Source organism: Cynocephalus volans, chromosome 9, assembly GCF_027409185.1.
Source record: "Cynocephalus volans isolate mCynVol1 chromosome 9, mCynVol1.pri, whole genome shotgun sequence".
In the NCBI taxonomy this organism is placed as follows: Eukaryota; Metazoa; Chordata; class Mammalia; order Dermoptera; family Cynocephalidae; genus Cynocephalus; species Cynocephalus volans.
This window is the reverse complement of record NC_084468.1, coordinates 42,624,954-42,650,059: the sequence shown is the minus strand read 5'-3', so window position 1 is coordinate 42,650,059 and position 25,106 is coordinate 42,624,954. Positions and strand designations below refer to the sequence as shown.

Sequence of the window (25,106 nt, the reverse complement as noted above, 5' to 3'; positions counted from 1 at the left end):
CAAAAGTCAGAGCAATCTGTTTTGCTTCTAGAATGTTTATGTGCTAATTTATTATTCTGGTTTTAGGAAGTTGTCAGCCCTGCCCAAGAGTTAGCAGACAAAAGTGTGTTTGTGGTAAAAAAGTAGCTGAAAGAAGTTGTGCAAGTCCACTGTGGCACTGTGATCAAGTAAGTGTATATGCATTTTGAGGGGTGGGTATTAAAGAATAAGGAAACAGTAAAAAACTAGAAGGCAGGAGTGCTAATTAAGTTTAATTGGATAAAGAGTGAGGAAGAATAGCAACTCAGATGAATTATTATGTTATGTTTTAGGAAACTACATTTCAATTTAATATCATTTTAATTATTGGAGGAAAAATTTTTTCAAAGTAACTGAATCTTGCTAGCTGTCTCTCCCTTCCTGTCTTTACGCTCTCTTCAGTCAACACCCCTTCCCCTTCTTGAGTTAATCCAGTTGAGGAAGTAGGATTGATTTTGTAGTTGCTTGTTCTAGAATTGGCATGATTTTAGTACTGTGTGGCAGTCTTTGGTGGATGGCCATATGAAACTATATGTACTTTTTTTCCTGTATTATATTTTTAAAATATACTATTTGCATAGGAAATATATGTGTGTATACATATATATGTATGCATGTGTGTGTATACATATATGACACCTATGTAAGATATAAACATATATAAACTGTATGAGGGAATGTAAAGAAGTTGTGATTGAAAAGTGGATTATGTCTTGTACAAAGTCTTTTTTGCTAACTTTTAAATCCTTTACTAGCGCTTATTGCATTTTATTTTAGGTATGTGGAAAAACACTGCCATGTGGTAATCATACATGTGAACAAGTTTGCCATGTTGGTGCTTGTGGAGAATGTCCTCGATCTGGGAAAAGGTTCTGTCCATGTCAGAAATCAAGTAAGACTTTTTTTTTTGTATGTTATTATGGGTTTTCCTTTCTCCTCTCTCCTCCCTTCCTCTCCCCTCCTGTTCCCTCCTCCTTCCTCTCTCTCTTGTGTGGGCTCTCTCGTGCATGGGCTCGCACGCGCTCTCTCTCTCTCTCTCTATCATCTCTATCTCTATCTCTATCTCTTTCTCTTCTGTTATAGCATTTTTGTCCATTGTGCTAGGCCTTCTTCATCTGGAAGCTGGTGTCATTTAATTTTTCTTATTTGTTTTGTTAGTGACTTTCTTCGTACCATTTCTTCTTTTCTCTTCTTTTGGAAACCCTATTAGACTTTAGACCTTAAAGGTTTAGTCTTTTTATTTTTCCAACTTTCTCTTCTATTTTCCTATTTGTCATTTTGTTCTATTTTGTAATGTACATCTTCAACCTTAACTTCTGTTTCTTCTATTGAATTTTTATATATCTGCTATCATATTTTCAATTTCTAAATGTTCTTTTATTTGTCTCCGAACACCTTTTTAAAAATATTTTTATCAGTATACAGTGTAGTTGGTTTTCATGTCTCTTTACCAATTCCTCTTTTTCCCTCCTCCCTCTCCCCACCTCCCCTCCCCATCAACATCATATATGTTCACTTAACAAGTTCAAGGAATTATTAAGGAAATGAGCTATCAAGACATGAAAAGACATAGAGGAAACTTAAAATGCATATTGCTAAATGGAAGAAGCCAATCTGAAAAGGCTACATACTATAGGATTTCAGTTATATGACATTCTGGATAAGTTAGAACTGTGGAGACAGTAAAAAGATCAGGTGGTTGCCAGGGCTTGGGGAGAGGGAGTGATGAATAGGCCAAGCACATAGGATTTTTATGGCAGTGAAACTACTCTATATGATTCTATAATGGAAGATACATGTCATTATATATTTGTCCAAACCCAGAAAACATATAACACTAAGAATGAACCCTAATATAAACTATGATCATTGGGTGATTGCGATGTATTTAAGTTCACCAGTTGTAACCAATGTACTGCTCTGGTGCGGGCTGTTGATACTAGGGGAGGCTGTGCCGTTGTCATGATTATGTATTAAGTTATAGGTGAATTTATTTTTGACTGCTTTGAGATAAAGGCATAGTAGGATTGCATTTGGCTTCCTTGACTCTACACCAGTAACACCATACATATTTATAAGATTATTTCTAACACTGGTCATGATATGTTTATGTTAAAGGTGAGTTTTGTAATGTATTAAAGTCTACCTTTTTTTTTGTCCTATGAGGTTAAGAGCAAATTAAAATAATTCTGTACATTATGGAAATTCCTCATAGATATTTACATTTCATTTCTTTAAATAACTTTCTGAAATTGTTAGCCCATAAAAATGTGTTTCTTGAGGATAGGAACTTGTCATGTGTAAAATTTATTTTTAAAAAGCATAAACTAGGCGGTTTCAAGATGGCGGCGGCTGCGGCGGCTGGCGCGGAGTAGCTGAGGTGGAAAAGGTGGCCACTGGGCCTCAGGCAGCCGGGAAACTTGTGGACCTTCCTCTGGCCATCTCTTAAGGGAGGACTGCTGCTGCTGGCCGGTCGTGGGGGCTCAACGCCACTTTGCCCCCGGCAGGAGAGGCTGCCTCATTTACAGGCAACAGCTTTGAAGTGTGGAGCAGGAAAAGAACTGATTCTTAGCTGCAAAAGCGAGTCTTGAAACAGGGAACACGGCGCCAGGGCTGCTGTGGATGCAGCCAGGATCCCGGAGGCTGGGGCCGCACTGAAGGCGGCCAGCTGCCCTATTCAGGATTCGAGGTTTCAGGCCGGCATTAAAGAAGATTCCTGGGAGCGCCCGAGCGGCGCCGCGACTGAACAGCCCGAGGCGGCAGCGCCGAGAACATGGAAGGCAACAAACCAGAGACAGAGTGAGCGCCCGACCTGGCACAGCACTGTGAGTGATCCCTGGCCCACGCGGCTCCCGCCTGCACCACCAGGCCACTCACTGCCCCGGTGCTGCCTCCATTTTCCCAGGTGCGGGCAGCTCCGCCCTGCTCGGCCATCACTGAGCCCATTTGCTTGGCCTGGCGCGGGGCTTTCCGGACCCTGCGGGCCGGCCTCCTCTCCCACTCCCTCCGCGGTTCTCTGGCGGGGCTGGGGGTGTGGGGCGTCCCGACCAGTGTTGGGAGGGCTAGAAAGTATGGGCGGGCCGACTGTCACTCCACCACACCCTGGACTCCGGCCCCGGTAAACTTCCTGTTACTGGGAGGCAGATAACATCTCTGCGACCACCAGTTTGGAAAAAAGCCTAACGAATTTCTGGTTGGGAATAGTGTGGTAGGAGAGTTCCCAGGTCCGCTTGAACCTGCCGGAGAGCAGGCTGCAGGCAGGCACTAGACTCGGTTTATACCGGGGGGATACAAAGGTGAACAAGACCCGAGAAAGATCTACACAGTGCTACAAAGGCACCCAGAGAGACCGGTTGTCTGTGCCTAGCAGAAACCTGATAGACTTCCTGGGCGAGGCGGTGCTGAGCAGGGTCTTGAAGGCCCAGCTGATAGACGAGGGGTGCAGAAGACACGCCCCAGCCCAGCACAGTGTGCACAGAGGGGGGAGACTCGACAGAAACCACACACCCGGTGGGGTCGCCACTGCACGATCTAACAGCCTGGGCCAGAGCACACGGAACGGGGAGAAGTCCTGTACAGAAAGTGAAAGCTCAACAGAGATCACACACCCTGTGGTACGTGATCCACCAGCCCAGCAGAGTACAAGCTGACCAGAAAGGTGGATCCCCGGAGAAGCCCAAGACCCGAGGCAACCACACACACAAGACACTAGAGGCCAACTGAGCAGTCACGGCGGGAGCCATACCAAATTGGCAACCACAGCAACATCCTAGTTAGTCATTAGTCTCAAACCGGTGGACTGTGAAACCCCCTGCCACAATGAATAAACACCAAAAAAAAGACACCAGAAATACAAAAAATCAAGAAAGTACACCACCAAAAGTTAATAAATCTCATACTCTAGATCCTATAGAACAAGAAGCCCTTGAAATAACTGACAAGGAATTTCGAGTGATAATTCTAAGGAAACTGAATGAGATACAAGAAAACTCAGCTAGACATCATGATGAAATGAGGAAAAGTATACAGGATCTGAAAGAGGAAATATACAAGGAAATCAATGTCCTGAAAAAAAATGTAGCAGAACTTGCTGAACTGAAGAAATTATTCAGCGAAATAAAAAACACAACGGAGAGTTTAACCAGCAGGCTTGTCGAAGTTGAAGAGAGAACCTCTGAACTTGAAGATGGGCTGTTTGAAATAACACAAGCAGACAAAAAGAAAGAAAAAAGAATCAAGGACATGGAAGAAAATCTGAGAGAGATATCAGACAACCTCAAGCGCTCAAATATCCGAGTCATGGGTATTCCAGAAGGGGAGGAAAATGGAGATTCCATTGAAAACATATTCAACAAAATAGTGGCAGAAAACTTCCCAGGTATAGGAAAAATCACAAATCTTCAGATCCAGGAAGCTCAACGATCTCCAAACGTATTCAACCCAAAAAGGCCTTCTCCAAGACATGTCATAGTCAAATTGGCAAAACTCAGAGACAAAGAGAGAATCTTAAAAGCTGCAAGAGAGAAGCGTCAAATCACCTATAAGGGAGCCCCAATCAGGTTAACATCAGACTTCTCATCACAAACCCTAAAAGCTAGAAAGGAATGGGATGATATTTTCAAAATACTAAAAGACAAAGATTGCCAGCCAAGAATACTCTACCCTGCAAGGCTATCCTTCCGAAATGAGGGGCAAATAGTATATTTCTCAGACAAACAAAAACTGCGGGAGTTCACTACCACAAGACCACCCTTACAAGAAATCCTCAAGGGAGTACTGGGTTTGGTTCCTGAAAAATAACTACCACTGCCATAAAAACCTAAGAAAAATCTAAACCCGCTAGTACAATAAAAATGGCATTCATGAAGAGAAAACAAGCTAACAAAAACACTATCTACAACCTAAGGAACCAACAAACAAAGAAACCAAACAGTAAATCAGAAAGCAAGGAACAAAAGACACCTAAGACAACCAAACAACCAATAAAATGCTAGGAATAAATCAACACCTTTCAATAACAACTCTTAATGTTAAAGGCTTAAATTCCCCAATTAAAAGACACAGACTGGCTGACTGGATCAAAAAGCAGGACCCAACTATATGCTGCCTACAAGAGACCCACCTCACCCATAAAGATTCACACAGACTAAGAGTGAAAGGATGGAAAAAGATTTACCATGCAAACAGAAAAGAAAAACGAGCAGGAGTGGCTATTCTTATATCTGACAAAATAGACTTTAAACTAAAAACCATAAAAAGAGACAATGAGGGACACTACTTAATGATAAAAGGACTGATCCATCAAGAAGACATAACAATCATAAATATGTACGCACCCAATGTTGGAGCAGCCAGATTTATAAAACAAACTCTATTAGACCTAAAGAAGGAAATAGACACTAATACCATAATAGCAGGGGACCTGAACACTCCACTGTCAATATTAGACAGATCATCTAGGCAAAGAATCAGTAGAGAAACACAAGATCTAAACAAGACTCTAGACCAATTGGAATTGGCAGATATCTACAGAACATTCCACCCAACAACCTCAGAATATTCATTCTTCTCATCAGCACATGGATCATTCTCCAGGATAGATCACATATTAGGTCACAAATCAAGTCTCAATAAATTCAAAAAAATTGGAATTATCCCATGTATCTTCTCAGACCACAATGGATTAAAACTAGAAATTAATAACAAACAAAACTCTGGAAACTATGCAAACACATGGAAATTAAACAGCATTCTACTTAATGACATATGGGTCCAAGAAGAAATTAAGCAGGAAATCAAAAAGTTTATTGAAACTAATGAAAACAATGATACATCATACCAAAACCTGTGGGATACTGCAAAAGCAGTATTGAGGGGAAAATTTATTGCATTAAATGCTCACTTCAGAAGAATGGAAAGATGGCAAGTGAACAACCTAACACTTCACCTTAAAGAACTAGAAAAACAAGAACAATCCAATCCTAAAGTTAGCAGACGGAAAGAAATCATTAAGATCAGAGCAGAACTGAATGAAATTGAAAACCAAAAAACAATTCAAAAGATCAACGAATCAAAAAGTTGGTTTTTTGAAAAGATAAATAAAATTGACAAACCATTAGCATGGCTAACAAAAAAAAGAAGAGAGAAGACTCAAATAACAAAAATTAGAAATGAAAAAGGCGATATTACAACTGATTCATCTGAAATACAAGGAATCATTCGAGACTACTATAAACAACTATACACCAACAAATTTGAAAATCTGGAGGAAATGGATAAATTTCTGGACACACACAAGCTCCCAAAACTGAACCGTGAAGACGTAGAAAATTTGAACAGACCAATAACAATAAAGGAGATTGAAGCTGTTATCAGAAGGCTCCCAACAAAGAAAAGCCCAGGACCAGATGGATTCACAGCAGAATTTTACCAAACATTCAAAGAGGAATTGACACCGATTCTTTACAAACTATTCCAAAAGATTGAAACGGACGCAAATCTCCCAAACTCATTCTATGAAGCAAACATCATCCTGATACCAAAACCAGGTAAAGATATAACCAAAAAAGAAAACTACAGGCCGATATCCTTGATGAATATAGATGCAAAAATCCTCACTAAAATACTAGCAAACAGAATACAGCAACACATACGAAAAATTATTCATCACGATCAAGTGGGATTCATCCCAGGGATGCAAGGTTGGTTCAACATACGCAAATCAATAAATGTGATACACCATATTAATAAACTCAAACACCAGGACCATATGATCATCTCTATAGATGCTGAAAAAGCATTTGATAAAGTTCAGCACTCATTCATGACAAAGACCCTCTATAAGTTAGGTATAGAGGGAAAGTATCTCAACATAATTAAAGCCATATATGACAAACCCACTGCCAATATCATCCTGAATGGGGAAAAGCTGAAAGCTTTTCCTTTAAGAACAGGCACTAGACAAGGATGCCCACTCTCACCACTCCTATTCAACATAGTGTTGGAAGTACTAGCCAGAGCAATCAGAGAAGAGAAGGAAATAAAGGGCATCCAGATTGGAAAAGATGAAGTCAAACTGTCCCTGTTTGCAGATGACATGATCCTATATATCGAACAGCCTAAAACCTCTACAAAAAAACTGTTGGAATTGATAAATGATTTCAGCACAGTAGCAGGATACAAAATCAACACACAAAAATCAGTAGCATTTCTTTTCTCCAATAGTGAACATGCAGAAGGAGAAATCAAGAAAGCCTGCCCATTTACAATAGCCACCAAAAAAATAAAATACTTAGGAATTGAGTTAACCAAGGATGTGAAAAATCTCTATAATGAGAACTACAAACCACTGCTGAGAGAAATTAGAGAGGATACAAGAAGATGGAAAGATATTCCATGCTCTTGGATTGGAAGAATCAACATAGTGAAAATGTCCATACTACCCAAAGTGATATACAAATTCAATGCAATCCCCATCAAAATTCCAAAGACATTTTTCTCAGAAATGGAAAAAACTATTCAGACATTTATATGGAACAATAAAAGACCACGAATAGCCAAAGCAATGCTCAGCAAAAAAAATAAAGCTGGAGGCATAACACTACCTGACTTTAAGCTATACTACAAAGCTATAATAACCAAAACAGTATGGTACTGGCATAAAAACAGACACACTGACCAATGGAATAGAATAGAGAATCCAGAAATCAACCCACACACTTACTGCCATCTGATCTTTGACAAAGGCACCAAGCCTATTCACTGGGGAAGGGACTGCCTCTTCAGCAAGTGGTGTTGGGATAACTGGATATCGATATGCAGGAGAATGAAACTAGATCCATACCTCTCACCGTATACTAAAATCAACTCAAAATGGATTAAGGATTTAAATATACACCCTGAGACAATAAAACTTCTTAAAGAAAACATAGGGGAAACACTTCAGGAAATAGGACTGGGCACAGACTTCATGAATACGACCCCAAAAGCACGGGCAACCAAAGGAAAAATAAACAAATGGGATTATATCAAACTAAAAAGCTTCTGCACAGCAAAAGAAACAATTAAAAGAGTTAAAAGACAACCAACAGAGTGGGAGAAAATATTTGCAAAATATACATCTGACAAAGGATTAATATCCAGAATATATAAGGAACTCAAACAACTTTACAAGAAGAAAACAAGCAACCCAATTAAAAAATGGGCAAAAGAGCTAAGTAGGCATTTCTCTAAGGAAGATATCCAAATGGCCAACAGACATATGAAAAAATGCTCAACATCACTCAGCATCCGGGAAATGCAAATCAAAACCACATTGAGATACCATCTAACCCCAGTTAGGATGGCTAAAATCCAAAAGACTATGAACGATAAATGCTGGCGAGGCTGCGGAGAAAAAGGAACTCTCATACATTGTTGGTGGGACTGCAAAATGGTGCAGCCTCTATGGAAAATGGTATGGAGGTTCCTTAAACAATTGCAAATAGATCTACCATACGACCCAGCCATCCCACTGTTGGGAATATACCCAGAGGAATGGAAATCATCAAGTCGAAGGTATACCTGTTCCCCAATGTTCATCGCAGCACTCTTTACAATAGCCAAGAGTTGGAACCAGCCCAAATGCCCATCATCAGATGAGTGGATACGGAAAATGTGGTACATCTACACAATGGAATACTACTCAGCTATAAAAACGAATGAAATACTGCCATTTGCAACAACATGGATGGACCTTGAGAGAATTATATTAAGTGAAACAAGTCAGGCACAGAAAGAGAAATACCACATGTTCTCACTTATTGGAGGGAGCTAAACATTAATATATAAATTCACACACACACATACACACACACACACACAAATCGGGGGGGGGAGGGAAGAAGATATAACAACTACAATTACTTGAAGTTGATACAACAAGCAAACAGAAAGGACATTGTTGGGGGGGGGAGGGAGAAGGGAGGGAGGTTTTGGTGATGGGGAGCATTAATCAGCTACAATGTATATCGACAAAATAAAATTTAAAAAAAAAAAAAAAAAAAAGCATAAACTACAAATATTAGGGTTTATTTTATTAAAGTTAGTTTTTTCCAGTAATTATGTGAATGTAAAAGTTCATAGTCTGAAAGGGTTATCATTCTTTAGGGAAACTAAAGCATATGGCACTTTGTTAATGCTTATTAATAATGTATTTTATTATTAACATTAACTTTTTGTCTGCTTTTAGAATTTTCTTTGCCTTGTACAGAAGATGTACCAACTTGTGGAGACAGTTGTGACAAAGTACTTGAATGTGGAATACATAGATGTTCACAGCGTTGTCACCGAGGTCCTTGTGAAACATGTAGACAAGTTAGTTATCTCCTGCAATAATTACTTTCGAGAGCTATAATTTATCAAACGAGATTGTCCTGTGAATGTTTTCCATTCCTTACTCCCATACATTATGATCTGTATGAGTTCAGTGACTTAGTATTTATGGTCAGAAGCAAGACAGTATGCCAGCAAAAATAAAAATTATCTTTTATTTGTTTTTGCTTGGTAGGAGTTTGAACGTTCCCATTTTTAAAGTCTAGTGTGGGCTTGTTTGTTCCCAGATGACATTCAGAGCAATGATGAATTAGGCCTAGTGATGATGGAAAGAAATGAATACCTAGACTTAAAACTTTAAAGTTATGTATGTAATTTGGTTTTGACCATCCTACCAGTCCTTCAGATTAGCTACTCGATAATCCAGTGTTCTTGCTTTACTGAGACAAGATATGCAGAAGTTATGATTGTAACAAGATGTAGGTGGTTTTAATATGTTGTGGGTTTTTTTTTTTTTTAAACTATTTAATGTGAAATTTCTATCAAATTTAATAACAAAGTCCCATGAAGTCCTTTTTGGGTGAAGTAGGATATAAATAAATATATTAGGAAATTCAGTTTTGGTTTCTGGTAAATTCTTTAATACAAATTTGCCATTAAAATTTTGTCCTCATGCTTTAGTAACTATGGAAATTACAATGTGGAAAAAAGCCCCATTAACAAAAGTCAGTAGCATTTCTTATTATGTCTTATTCATCTTGGATTCCTCCAGGAAGTGGAAAAGCATTGTCGCTGTGGAAAACATACAAAACGAATGCCATGTCATAAACTTTATCTGTGTGAAACTAAGTGTGTTAAGATGCGTGACTGCCAGAAGCATCAGTGTAGGAGAAAGGTACGTGTAATAATCATGGGAAACTCTGATTTGATTGTCTTATATTTTTCCTTTTTGGGCCTATGGTAAGCATTATCTTGGCTTGTTCCTCAAATGTTCTTGCATATTCTTTGCTTTCCATATGAAATATTAGTAAATATTCTGAGTTAACCCTAATTGTTTATATTGGTGGGAAATCATACCACTTTTTAAAAATGACACAAACTTCTTCTTGTCCTGTGCGTTATTCTCTCAGCTTGGTTCATGGGCTATATCTGATCCCTTACTTTAAAACCTCATTATCAGTGTTATATTGTTCAAATCTTATTTCGTGACGCTTGGCTCAGTGTAAAGTTGACTGGAATATTTTATTGATTCTGTAGATTTGTAGTTCTTTTGAGTTCCTTTTACTATTACAAAATATCCTTTGATGTCTGGTAAGATTCCTTGTTCACAAATCTATTAAAATACAGTGATTTTAGCTTTCTTTTGCTTAGTGTTAACACAGTATCTAAGTATCTTTTTCCATTCTTTTATATTTAAAGTGCAGTTTCATATAGACAGCATTTAGATTTTATTTTATTCAAATTGACAATCTTTGTCGTTTAATTTGGGTACAGACCATTTACATTTAATGTGATCTTTAAAATGATTGGATTTAAATCTGCCTTATTGCCATTTGTTTTCTATTTGCCCATATGTTCCTTTTCTCTCTTTTTCTGTCCTCTCTTTGAGTGTTTTTTAATGATTCAATTTTATTTCTTTATTTGCTTATTAGCTTTATCTCCCTTTTCTCCTTTTCTGGGGGCAGGCAGGTGGTTGCTTTAGGCTTTATTTTCCTTAAGAATCTAACAACAGTATATTTTATTTCCTTTTCCTGACCTAAGATGTATGATTTTTATACATTTTGTACTCATGTATTTTATAAACTCTGAATACATTGGTTTTATTTTTGCTTTAAGCAGTTATTTTTTAAAGAGATTGAAAAATCAAGAAAAATAATCTTTGATATTTATCATCATACTTATTTTTGGTGCTTTCATAACTTTTTTTATAGATTCAGATTTCTGTCTGGTTTCATTTTCTTGCTGAGGATTTCCTTTAATATTTCTTGTTATGCTGGTCATGAATTCTTTAAACTTTGTATATCTGAAAATACCTTTCTATAGCCTTCATTTGTGAAAAATATTTTTACTGTAGAATTCTAGTTTACCAGTTTTTTCACCATACTGTAAAGATGTTGCTGCACTACCTTTTAGCTTGCGTTTTGCATTTTTTCCAACAAGGAATGTCCTGTTGTTATTATCTTTGTTCCTCTGTGCTTAATGTATTTCTTTTTTTTTGGCTGGTTATTAAGATTTTTCTCTTTACCACTGGTTTTTAGCAGTTTGTTTTTGGTGTTCCTAAGTATAGTGTTCTTCATGTTTCTTTAGCTTGACTTTTGTTGAGCTTATAATTTTCATCAAATTTGTGAAATTTTTGATCTTTATTTCTTCAGGTATTGTTTTCTGTTTTCCCTACTCCTCACCTTCTGAGACTTTGATGCCATGTATAATATGCTATTTGAAGTCCCACAGCTCACTTATCCTCTATTTAATGTTTAGTCTTTTTAATTACTGTGTTTTATTTTAGATAGATTATATAGTTTGTTTTCAAGTTCAGAAACTTTCTTCTGCATTGTTTAATTTACTTTTTATCCCATCCTCTTTTTTCATCTCTGACATTACATATTTTCATCTCTAGAGGTTGGATTTGGGACTTTTTTGTATCTTCCGTGCTTCTCCTTAGTGTGCCCATGCTTTCCTCTATATTATTGAATATAGGATGGGCTATATTTATAATGTTCTAATCTACTGATTCTATCATCTCTAATATCTGGGTCTGTTTCTGTTGACTGATTGTTCTCCTTTTGGTTATATTTTCCTGCTTCTTGGCCTGCTAAGTAATTTTTGATTGGTTTCTAGAAATTGTAGCTTCACATTTTTGGGTGCTGGGTTTTCAAATATTCCTTTAAATATTCTTAAGCTTTGTTCTGAGACAAAGTTAAGTTGTTCAGAAACCATTTGGTCCTTTAGAGGCTTGATTTTGTTAAGTGTGACCTGAGCATCTTTTTGTCTAGGTAATTTGGCTCTACTACTGAGGCAATAACTCTCCTAAGTACTCTCCTTAATGCCTGTGTGTGAAGAGAGCTTTTCATTCTGGCTGTAAGGAACACAAGTTGTTCACAGCCTTGTATAATCTCTGGAAATTTTCTGCCTTCTCCTTCCAGTGGTTCGTTCTTAGATTTTGGGTAGCTTCCTCTCACATGTTACAGACCAGTCCTCAGTCAAAGACTCAAGATGTCCCTTCTGGAGTTCTCCAGAGCTTTCTCTTGTACTACTTACTGGCTTCTCTCCATAAATTCTAACTACACTGGTCTCTGTGAACTCTGAATTTTGTCTACTCAACTTGGTCAGACTGTCAGATGCTCTTGTGATCCTCCTTGTGCTGCAGCGTGGAAACCTCTAGGTCTAAGCTGATGCCACCATCTTTATTTCTTTTCTCTTAGGGATTGGTGTCCTGTGCTGCCTAATTACCTAATGTCTCCAATCTACAGCTTCCTATCTTTTGTCTGGTTTTCTAGTTGTTTACAAGAGGGTAAATCTGGTTGTTGTTACTTCATCATGGTCAGAAACAAAAGTGTCTATAGGCTTATTCAAGTCATGGACCACATAACCTTTTCCCCCACTGCCACTGGCAAAGTAATAGACAAATAGTGATAGACACATTTACTCAGTAAATATTTGTCTGATTGAATGAACTGTTTTGACTTTTAATTGCTTTTCAGTAATGCATTTTGTTTTGATCTGTTTTTATATACTGAAACTTGCTCTTATGTAAGTTACAAGCCTAAGTTTCTTTAAGACAATTGTAGTTTGTATTTCCTTTCCAATGTTTGGGTACATGAGAAGTTAAGGCAATGTAGACTTTAAGTAGTTGCCTGGTGTTCATGAATGAAAAATTAGGATGGATCAGAGACAGTTATATTTCTTACAGACCAGCTGGAGTCAGGTAAGTGACAAAATAAGGCTAGATGCAAGTAGCCTATCTCTGCTTCTCTCCTTTAATTAGTCTATGATCCCGTGGTTTGAAAATAACTGCCAAACTAATTTTTATATTGAACTTATTTTATTTTAATTAAATTTTTAAAAAAGCCAGATTAATTATTTGCCTGAATTGACTATAGCGTTAGATCAGATGCATCCCTTTGGTTGTCAATCTGTGCATAGATAAGTAATAAAATTATCTCATAGAAATGTTTTAAGTTATAGAATAATTGAAGGGAAAGAAAATTTAGCTTGATTTTATTAAATTAGGCCATTGTCTATTTCTATGAGTTCTTACTACAGTGTATCTATTTACAGAAGAATGTTGGTAGTCTTGAATACTTTCATTTTTATAGTGAAAGAAATATCTTTTGCTTTCCACAAGTTCTGTGATTAACTGGTGATAACATCCATATTATGCATGGGTTTTCAAATGATCTGTTCTTCATATATTGCTTTCTCTTTAGTGTTGCCCTGGAAACTGTCCACCTTGTGATCAAAACTGTGGACGGACTTTAGGATGTAGAAACCATAAATGTCCATCTGTCTGCCACAGAGGTAAAATTTAACAATAGCTGTGATGTTATGTTTGTATTTACATAGTACTTTATACGATAGAGAGCTGTCAAATTCATTATCTTACTTGGCCCCCCTAACAACTTTGAGAAGAAGGTAGGGCAGTCACCAGTATCCCTATTTTATGGACAAGGAGATTGAAGCTAAAGAGGGTTTGGTGACTTACTCAGGGAAATGTCTAGTGCATTTGAACCCAGGATTTCTGAATATAAAAGTATTGTCATTTCTATAATACCGTGTTGTTTCTTCACTTCCTTCCAACCTTTCCCACACAGTTTTTTAATTAATTAAGATGTTCATAAGTTTTTCAGTGATTTTGAGCAGTGTAAATAAGCCTTTTTTGTTTACTTTATGTAAACAGAATCACACAGTATATGCTCTTTGTGTCTGGCTTCTTTTGCGCCATGTATGTGGTAAGATTCATTCATATTGTTGTAGTTTCTTCATTCTCATTGTAGAGTATCGCATTGTGCAAATACACTAAATTTATTAATTTATTAACTTATAAATTTATTAATTTATTAATTTTACCATTGTTGGGCATTTGGATGATTAAGGAAACTTCTTTTTAAGTGTCAGACTTTTTTTTTCAGGCAGTTGCTATCCCTGCCCAGAAACTGTAGATGTGAAGTGTAATTGTGGTAATACAAAGGTGACAGTACCCTGTGGTCGAGAACGTACCACAAGACCACCCAAGTGCAAAGAGCTATGCAGGTCAGTCCAAAGCTTTGCACAAACTTTCTTACAAATACAAATTCATATTGACTTTTAATATCGTTAGTATTTTAATTTAATTTTGCTTTAGTGTTTTAAAATATTAAGATTCACAGTATGTTCATTCTGTATGGAATCAGATGACATATACATAAACAATTATACTTTAGATGTAAATTGTTCCATGATTGAAAGTAATTTTAAAAAATTGTACCTTATGATCTAGTCGACCACCAACTTGTCATCATGCAAGTCAAGAAAAACATCGCTGTCACTTTGGCTGTTGTCCACCATGTCATCAACCTTGCCAGAAAGTTTTGGAGAAATGTGGTCACTTGTGTCCTGCTCCGTGTCATGATCAAGCATTAATAAAACAGACTGGCAGGGTAAGGGAACAATATTATTAAAGAGATAGTGCATTGCTATGGGTCATATTTTCTGGATTTTATTTAGCCATTTAATAAGCAATGATTAAGCACTTATTGGGTATGAAGCACTGTGGTCAGAGCTGGGGTACAAGGTAAATAAGACTTGGTCTTTTGTCTTAAGAAGCTTACGGTACAGAAAAGGAGAGAAACCAATAAATGTTTGCAAATATAGTGTGATAGTCATGTTATAATCATGATATAGGTGAATTTTGCAATACTCCTTTATATATTGTGGTTTAGGGTTATGGATATTGCCTGGTTTCCTTAAATATTCATTTATAGGGCTGGCCAGTAGCTCAGTTAGTTAGAGTGGGGTGTTAATAACACTAAGGTCATGGGTTTGAATCCTTGCACTGGCCAACTGCCAAAAAAAAAAAATTCATGCACTTGTTCGTGAATATTTACTGAGCCCATAGTATATATGTTAAGCATTCTAGGTGCTGGAGAACAACAGTGAACAAAATAATGGAGATTACATTCAGCTGTGGGTATTGCAGTTTTACAGTTCTGTTTTTCATTCTCTCTTTGGTTTATGAGAGGTGAAGGAGGCTACACTGCTTTGTTCTACAATTAAAAAACCGAGCCTGCCTCAATTTTTAATATGAACTGTGGGTAGAGGGGAAAATTTGCTGTAGTACAGATAGAATAAAATATTTTAGTCAGCACAATTTGTTGGTTACTTGAAAAAATTTTTACCTGCTTTAGTGGAGGATACATGGAACTGCTTTGTTAGATTCCTAAAATGGCCATATGATTTAATTTCTCTGACTTTCAGTTGTTGTGTATTTTACTTGTAGCACCAGCCTACAGGCCCTTGGGAACAGCCTTCTGAGCCGACATTTATTCAGACTACATTACCTTGTCCTCCATGTCAAGTTCCTATTCCTATGTAAGTAATTGAATTTTAACTTAAGAAAAAAATCTTTTGACGTAGTCCAGAGTGTATCTTAAGTCAACCTCTCCCCTATTTCTTAGTTGAGTCCATCATTATTTCAGGACTGGGCTATAAACTAGTCTCTCTGTCATCAGCTTCATTTTTTTTTTGAAATATATTTGTTATGCTGTTTACCTTTTCAGCTTTCCATAGCAACTTGTGCTTACAGTTAGAAAAACATGTCCAAGAGATCATTTTCATCATTTGTTAGTTTCCCTGATGATTCCCATGCTAGCATGTAAGCTCCCTGAAAACAGAAGAAAGCCAGGTTTTAGATATGACTCGAAGGAGAGTGTTTGAAGGAAACATTGGAAATGAAAGGAAGTGGTTTCCTGGATGGGCCGAGGAAAGACTGGTACTAAGCTGAAGGGGGTTGAACCTAGGGGTAATAGAGAATCCTGGAATGTTTTGTACTTTCAGCAAAGATTATGGAATATAGTGGAAAAAGAAGCACAGAATGCTTGGAAGCAACATAAAATTAGAAAAGAGGCTGTTGTCTGCAACGAAGTTTCCAAATCAAACATTGGTATGTCTGTGTACTGGTCTCTTAAAGAGAGGATTTTTGTTTTCTTTACTTCTAAAAGCTTTCACCCCTATTTTTTAATTCCACAACTTTCCTCCCAGTTAAAATAGCCTATTTTTTTAATATATTGGTTGTGCAGTCAAGCCGTGAGGCAAAGTATTGTTGGGAGCTATTTCATGAACAGGTTGATTTTAGTTTGAAGATTTAGTGGAGGTGGGCCGTATAGTTAGCACAAAGGTTCTTCATGTAGGTATTCAGTTATTTGAGACTGTTATTTTACTAAGGACTTATGGTGTGATCATGAGGAACCAAGTTGTTTATAATATCTCTTTCTAGGTTTTAGGTATTAGTGGCCTAAAATTTTCCTTTGAGAGATATGGAAGATACATTGATCTTATAATTTATAGACACCAAAATATTCTCATATATGCAGAAGTTAATTACCTTTGAATTCCTTAACCTATCTTATAGTAAGATTATTTAACATACATGTCTATCTTATTTAATTCAATTAATTTTCTTGAAATCTTAGATTGGATTAAATATTTTCTGACAGTAGACAAACTGCCTGGAATTACTAAGTGATGTTTATTAGAGGTTTTAAAAATGGAATTAAATTTGAAACAGTCTTTCCTTCATATGTGACTAGAATATGCTACTAGAAGTTTTGTGTGTGTGTATTTATTAAAATAGATTATCATTTCAGTAAGGACTCTTGAGTTCAGTGTTTTGCTTCCCACTAACTTCTACCATGAATAAGTCATATACCTTCTCAGTTTGTTTGTAAAATATGAGGTTCAGAATATCTATAAAAATATCAGAAAGGGAGACTTTTCCAAGGTCCCTATCATTTAAAAATGTGCTTTGTATATAATAACAATTATTGTCTTAAAGTCTATTTTGTCTGATATTAATACAACCACTCCAACTGTCTTTTGGTTACTGTTTGCATGGAAAATTCTTAGTAGCAAACAGCTGAAAGTGACTCAAGAAGAAATGGAAAATCTGAATAAGTCTATACCTAGTACAAAGATTGAATTAGTAATAAAAAATTTACCACAAAGAAAAGCCCAGGACTAGATGGCTTCACTGGTGAATTCCACAAATGTTTAAAGAAGGACTAACACCAGTCCTTCACTTAAGGAGGGACTCTTCCTGACTCATTCAGTGAGGCTATTATTTCCCTATTACTAAAACCAGAGAAAGACATCACAAGACAAGAAAACTACAGACCAATATCTCATATGAAACAGATGCAAAAATTGTCAACAAAATACTTACAAATGGAATCCAGCAACATGTAAATAGCATTATACACAATGACCAAGTGGGATTCATTCCAATATACAAGGTTGATTCAACATGATAGATGCAGAAAAATATTTGACAAAATCTGACACACTTACTTGATAAAAACACTCAACACACTTAAAAGAGAACTTCCTCAACCTGATAATGGGCATCTAGGAAAAATCCACAGTTAACATTATACTTAGTGGTGAAAAATTGAGTTTTCTCTCTGAGATTGGGAACGAGACTAGGATGTCTCCTGCCACTTCTATTCAACATTGTACTAGAAGTTCTAGCCAGAGAAGAAGGCTAGAAGAAGAAATAAAAAATGCATTGTGATTTGGAATAAAGAAGTAAAACTATTTGTATTTTCAGATGACATGATCTTATATATGGAAAATCTTAAGGAGTCCTCAAACAAGCTAATAGAGTTATTTAATGAGTTCAGTAAGATTGTAGGAAACATAATCAATATACAAAAATCAGTATTTCTGTACACTAGCAATGAACAATCTGAAAATGAAATTAAGAAAACAGTCCCACTAACAATAACATCAAAAGAATAAACATTCTATTTTAACATTTAATAAAAGAAATGCAAGATTTGTACATTGAAAACTATAAGACATTGTTGAAAGAAATTAAAGAGGACCAAAGACTCTGATACTGGCATACATATAGACATATAGATCAAGAGAATAGAATTGAGAGTCCAGAAATAAATCTGTACATTTATGTTAATTGACATTTGACAAGAGTGTCAAGACAATTCATTGGGGAAAGAATTAAAAAAAAAAAAAAATAGTGCTGGTACAGCTGGATAATCACATGTAAAAAAATGAAATTGGACTCCTACCTAATATCATATACAAAATAAACTCAAATGGATCAAAGACCTATATGTAGGAGCAAAAATTATTAATCTCTTAGGAGATAACATAGGTATAAATCTTTGTGCCCTTGGATTAGGCAGTGGTTTCTTAGATGTGACACCTGAAACATAAACAAGAAAAGAAAAATTGGATGCCATGAAAATTAAGTCAAAGGGTATTATCAAGAAATTATGCTTCAAGGACACTATCAAGAAATTGAGAAGATAACCCATAGAATGGGAGGAAATTTTTATAAATTATATATCTTGTAAGGGTGTATTATCCAGAATATATAAATAATTCCTACAACTCAGAAACAAAAAGACAGTCAAATTAAAAAATGGACAAAGGCTTTATGTAGACATTTCTTCAGAGTTCTACAAATGTCCAATGAGTACATGTGAAAAGATGCTCAGTATTATTAGTTATTAGGGAAATGCAAATGAAAAACACAGTGAGATACCATTTCATACCCCCTAGGAAGTTTAAATTAAAAAGGTGCACATTAAGTGTTGGCAAGAATATGGAGAAGTTGGAACCATTGCACATTGCTGTTGGGACTATAAAATGGTACAACCACTTAGAAAACAGTTTGACAGTCCTTTAAGAAACTAAACATAGAGTTATCATATGAGCCAGCAATTTTAGTCTTAGGGTATATACCCAAGAGAATTGAAAATATGTTCATAAGAAACTTGTACATGTATATTCATATCGACATTATTAATAGCCAAAAAGTAGAAACAACTCAGTGTCTATCAACTGATGAATGAATAAACAAAATGTGGTATATCCATACAATGGAATATTATTCAGCCATAAAAATGCATGGATTACTGATACATGCTATAGATGAAACTTGAAAAAATTATGCTAAGTGAAAGACACCAAACACAAAAGTCCACATAATGTTTGACTCCATTTATATGAAATGTCTAGAGTAGGAAACCATAGAGACAGAGTATAGTGTTTTCCAGAGGTGGGGCTAAGCAGTCTAGGGGAGTAACTTCTACTGGTTATAGGGGTTTCTCTTTGGGGTTGTAAAAATATTTTAGAATTAGGTAATGGTGATGATTACACAACTTTGTGAATATACTAAAAATCACTGAATTGTACTTTTTAAAAGTGTAAATTTTGTGGTGTGTGAATTTTATCACAATTTGAAAAAGGAAAAAAACACATATAAAGACCCTTCTATCTCTAAAATACGATTTTTCAGTGGCATATATAGCAAAATTGTTATTATAAAGTATACATTGAAAAATATTACTTCTCACAAGAACTATCCAGGTAATATAATTTCTTTTTTAGAATAGAATGTCTCTGCCTTCTTGTCCCTTATTGCCTTTTTAAAAATTATTACTTTTAATGATATTTGGGCTATGTGGTAAAAGAATTCCGAAATATATGTGCTATATCATTTAGGGTGCCTTTGGTTTCAAGTAACAAAAAATCTAAATGAAAAGCAGCATAATAACATTTATGCCTCATACAATTAGACTGGAAGTAGAGCAGCTCCATGGCTGGTTAATCTGGTTAATTTGCTGATACCTCATCGAGATCTCAGATTCTGTCCTTCCAGAATTTTGTTGTCCTTAGTGTGTCATCTTTGCCCTCAGGATATTCGCCTTTCTGATAACTTCCCATCCAGACATGACTGTTTCCAAAGGAAGAAATGGAAACTGTCTGTGTCTTCTGTCATCATCTTCATCTTTTTTTTTTTTTAAAGAGTGAGGAAACTTTTCCCAGAAGCCTTATAGCAGAATTCCATTTACGTTTCATTGGCCAGAATAAGATCCACAGGATCATTTCTAAACCAGTCCCTGGAAAGGGAAATGATGTATTTATTTTTTTAAATAGACTATTTTTTTAGAACATTTTTAGGTTTACAGAAAAATTGCACGTTAAGTACAGAAAGTTCCTGTATGCTCCCTCTGCCACACTCAGTTTTCCCTATTACCATCTTGCATTAGTGTTGTACATTTTTTGCAATTGAGGAACCAGTATTGATACATTATTATTAACTAAAATCCATACATCACATTACGGTTTACTTTTGTGTTGTTGGTTCTATGGGTTTTGACAAATAGATAGTGTCATGTGTCCATCATTATAGTTTCATACAGAATAGATTTTACTGCCCTAAAAATGCCCTGTGCCATCCCTATTCACACCCCATCTCCCCAAAACAGCCCTGGCAACCATTGATCTTCTTACTGTCTCTATAGTTTTGCCTTTTCCAAAACGTCATGTGGTTGGAATCATACAGTATACAGCATTTTCAGACTGACTTCTTTCTTGTAGCAGCATGCATTTAAGGTTCCTCCATATCTTTTCATAGTTTGATAGCTCATATCTTTTTATCACTGAATAATATTCCATTGTGTGGATGTAACACAGTTTGTTTATCTATTCATGTATTAAAGGACATTTTGGTTACTTCCAAGTTTTGGCAATTAAGAGTAAAGCTGCCACAAACATTTATGTGCAGGTTTTTGTGTGGACATAATTTTTCACCTTATTTGGGTAAATATTTAGGAGTGCAATTGCTGAATCATATAAGTCCATGTTTAGCTTTGTAAGAAACTGCCAAATTGTCTACCAAAATGTGTGTACCATTTTGTATTCTCGCCAGCAAAGAATGAGAGTTCTTGTTTCTCCACGTCCTCACCAGCATGTGGTATTATTTTTGTTTTGGATTTTAGCCATTCTGTAATAGTATCTCATTTTAATTTGCAATTCCCTAATGACATATGATATTGAGCATCTTTTGATATGCTTATTTGCTGTCTGCATGTCTTTTTGGTGAGGTGTCTGTTTTCTCTTCAGACCTTTTGCCCAGTTTTTAATTGGGTTGTTTGCTTTCTTTTTTTACCTTTTTTTGTTTTGTGTGTGTGTGTGTGTGTGTCTGTGTGTGTGTGTGTGTATTATTTTTTGTTTTATTTTTGTTTTATTGGGCAGCTGGCAGGTATGGGTGGGATCCTAACCCTTGACCTTGGTGTTGTAACACTGTACTCTAACCAACTGAGCTAACTGGCTAGCCAATCTTATTATTGAGTTTTGAGAGTTCTTTGTATATTTTGGGTAAAATTTTATTACTAGCTGTGTGTTTTCAAAATATTTTCTCCTAGTCTGTGGCTGTCTTTTCATTCTCTAAAGTGTTCATAGAGCAAGAGAGCATGCCTAGGGTCCTATGCAAGGATCTGTAGGCTGCAGCTCCCTCCTTCAACAGAGCACCCCTGGGGTCCTAGGCAAGGAGATGAGGGCTGCAGCCCCCTCTGCCCAGAAGCAGGCAAGACAGTATGCACAGGATCCTAGGCAAGGAGCCAAGGGTTGTAGCCCCATCTGCCTGGAAGGAGGCAAGACAGCATGCCCCGGGTCCTAGGCAAGGAGCCGAGGGTTGCAGCCCCCTCTGCCCGGAAGGAGGCAAGACAGCATGTCTGGGGTTCTAGGCAAGGAGCTGAGGGCAGTACCCCCCCATCCAAAAGCAGGCAAGAAAGCATGCCAAAAACACCACTCCACACGAGTGGCTCACCACAGCCACCACCATAGCCATGGCTGCTGACTAAGAGGCTTCATGTCACAGCAGCAGCTACAGCTACCATGCAGGTGTCCCACTGGACACTTGACTGCCTTGACACAAGGAAAGTCACCAGCAGAGACTGGAAGAAGAGGACGTCTTTCTCCTCAAAGCTCACTCCAGAGTAATAGAAGAAGCAACTGTCCTCCCAGATGACCAGACATCAATGTAGAGATACTAGAAATACGAAAACCCAAGAAAATGATACCACAAAAGGAATACAGTAATTCTCAAATACCGGACCCTGCAGAGCAGGAAACCTTTGAAATGACTGAAAAGGGATTCAGAGCAACAATCTTAAGGAAACTCACTGAGAAGAATCAGGCAACATAATTAAACAAGAAGAAAAAAAATCAAGAATACAAAGGAGAAAATTTACAGAGATATCAATACCTTAAAAAAGAATGCCCCAGAACTCATGGAACTAAAGGATTCACTCAACAAAATAGACACAACTGATAACTTAAGAGGCTGGCTAGAACAAGCAGATGAAAGAATTTCTGATCTTGAAGATCTGGTGGACCCAGGTGGACATAAAAGAGGAAAAAAGAATTTTAAAAAATGAAGAAAATCTAAGAGAGCTAGTAGACAACCTTAAATACACAAGCGTTTGAATCATGGGTGTTTCAGAAGTGGAGGAGAAAAGAAAAGGAGTGGAAGAGAAAAGAATACTATATATCCAGCATGGTTATCCTTCAGATATGAGGGGCAAATTTTGCATTTTCCAGACAAACAAAAGTTGTGGGAGTTAAGCACCACATGACCAGCCCTACAAGAAATGCTCAAGGGAATCCTGCATCTGGAATCTGAAAAGTGATAATCACTACCACGAATATGCAAGAAAGAACAAAACCCACTGGTAGAACAAAAATGCATACAAGAAAGAGAAAGAAATTAAATCTTACCATCACAAAAAGCCATAATGACAATGTTATAATGCCCCTACTTTATTTCTGATTTTAGTAATTTTGGTCTTCTCTCTTTTCTTGGTCAGTCTAGACATCAAGTTTGAAAATTTTGTTGATATTTTTTAAAGAGTCAACTTTTGGTTTTGTTGATTTTTTAAAAAATTTTTAAATTCCCTATTCCACATATTTCTGTTGTAATCTTTGTTATTTCCTACTTATATTTGCTTTTGGTTTAGTTTGCTCTACTTTTTCTGTTTTCTTAGGGTAGAAGTTTACATTACTTATTTGAGATTTTTTGTATTTTTAATATTGGTGTTTATGAGTATAAACTTTTATCTAAGCACTGCATGAGCCCTGCGCCCTGTAAATTTTGATGTGTAGTGCTTTGATCTTTATCTCAAGGTACTCTCTAATTTCCCTGTGATTTTTCTTTTTATCAATTGCTTATTTAGGAGAGTGTTGTTTAATTTCCACACATTCGTGAGTTTTCTAAATTTTCTTCTGTTATTGTGGTCAGGGAACATATTTTCTGTGATCTTGGTCCTTTAAAAAAAAAAAGGAAAAATTTAAACAAACAAAAAAAGTTCATGGAAAGATTTCTATTATCTTTCAATTCCATTTTTCCATGAACTTTTTGAAGTGTCCTGGTGTTTATATTCTGTTTTATTGGTTTTTTTAAATGTAATTTATGTTACTAAACTTAGACGTTTAATTTCTGTTCTTGATTTCTTTTTATTAAGTGGACTTGTTGATTTGCTTAGAAATTAATTTGCCTTTGTAAGGTTCATTTATCTTCCTCTGAAATTAATTTGTTATTTTCATGCTTTTGGAAGACTTTAGGGAGCTATTTCAAATAACTGTAGAGATTATAAAATGAAATATGTAAATTTTAATGTTTTACATTTCCAGTTTTTGTGAAAATTAGAAGCCCTACTCTCTACAGAGTATTTTGTTATTCATCTGTTATTCAGTTTATGCATTTGTTATTTGAACATATAAATGTGCATATCCTTGTTAAAAAAATAAAAATAAAAATACAGTGTTTACAGAACAGAAGTTTTTAGTTTAATGAAGTTCAACTTATCTATTTTTCTTTCATGGATCATGCTTTTGGTGTTGTGTCTAAAAAGTCATCACTAAACCCAAGGTCACCTAGATCTTATCCTGTGTTTTACAGTTTTGCATTTTGCACATGGTGTGTCATCCATTTTGAGTTAACTATTGTGAAAGGTTTAAGGTCTGTCTAGATTTTTTTGCCAAGTGGTAGATATTTTTGCAAATGGATGTCCATTTTAGCACCAACCATTTGTTGAAAAGAACATCCTTTTTCCTTTCAATTGCCTTTGCTCTTTTTTCAAGATCAATTGATTGTGTTTGTGTGGGTTTATTTTTGGGCTCTGTTCTGTTTCACCAATTTATTTGTTTGTTCTTTCATCAATACCACACTGTCTTGATCCCCGGACTTCAGCAAGTCTTGAATTTGGGTAGTGAGTCCTGTAACTTTGTTCTTCAATATCATGTTGGTTGTTTTGGGTCTGTTGTCATTCTGTATAGACTTTAGAATCACTTTGTTGATATCCACAAAATCAATTGCTGGGATTTTGATTGGAATTGCATTGAATCTAGATCAAATTGTGAAAAAGTGACATTTTAAGAATAGTGAGCCTTCATGGACATGGAATATCTCACTATTTAGATGTTCGGTTTCCTTCATCAGCATTTTTTAGTAGTTTATCTCATATAGATCTTGTGTATTATTTTGTTAAGTTTACACCCAAGTATTTAATTTTTTTGTGTGTGCTAATATAGTGTTGCATTTTTAATTTCGTATTCCAATAGTTCATTGCTAATATATGAGAGGGCAGTTGGCCTTTGTATATTAACTTTGTGTCCTGTAACCTTACTATAATTGCTTATATTTCCATATATTTATTTTTTCTCTTAATAAAACTAGTTTTATTAAACTATCGTTGCTTTAGATATCCTTTTTG

General features: G+C 36.1%; 1 protein-coding gene across 3 annotated transcripts in view; it reads left to right on the top strand.

Moving 5' to 3' along the window:
* The window catches only part of NFXL1 (nuclear transcription factor, X-box binding like 1), a 61,682-nt gene that overhangs the window by 14,331 nt on the left and 22,245 nt on the right, over window positions 1-25,106 (top strand). For all 3 annotated transcript variants that reach the window (XM_063108091.1, XM_063108090.1, XM_063108092.1), the window contains 8 exons: window positions 67-167; window positions 796-910; window positions 9,248-9,372; window positions 10,103-10,225; window positions 13,758-13,848; window positions 14,460-14,580; window positions 14,807-14,966; window positions 15,806-15,897. In XM_063108091.1, coding sequence (XP_062964161.1) covers window positions 67-167; window positions 796-910; window positions 9,248-9,372; window positions 10,103-10,225; window positions 13,758-13,848; window positions 14,460-14,580; window positions 14,807-14,966; window positions 15,806-15,897 — 928 coding nt within the window. The remainder of the gene's footprint in view (window positions 1-66; window positions 168-795; window positions 911-9,247; window positions 9,373-10,102; window positions 10,226-13,757; window positions 13,849-14,459; window positions 14,581-14,806; window positions 14,967-15,805; window positions 15,898-25,106) is intronic.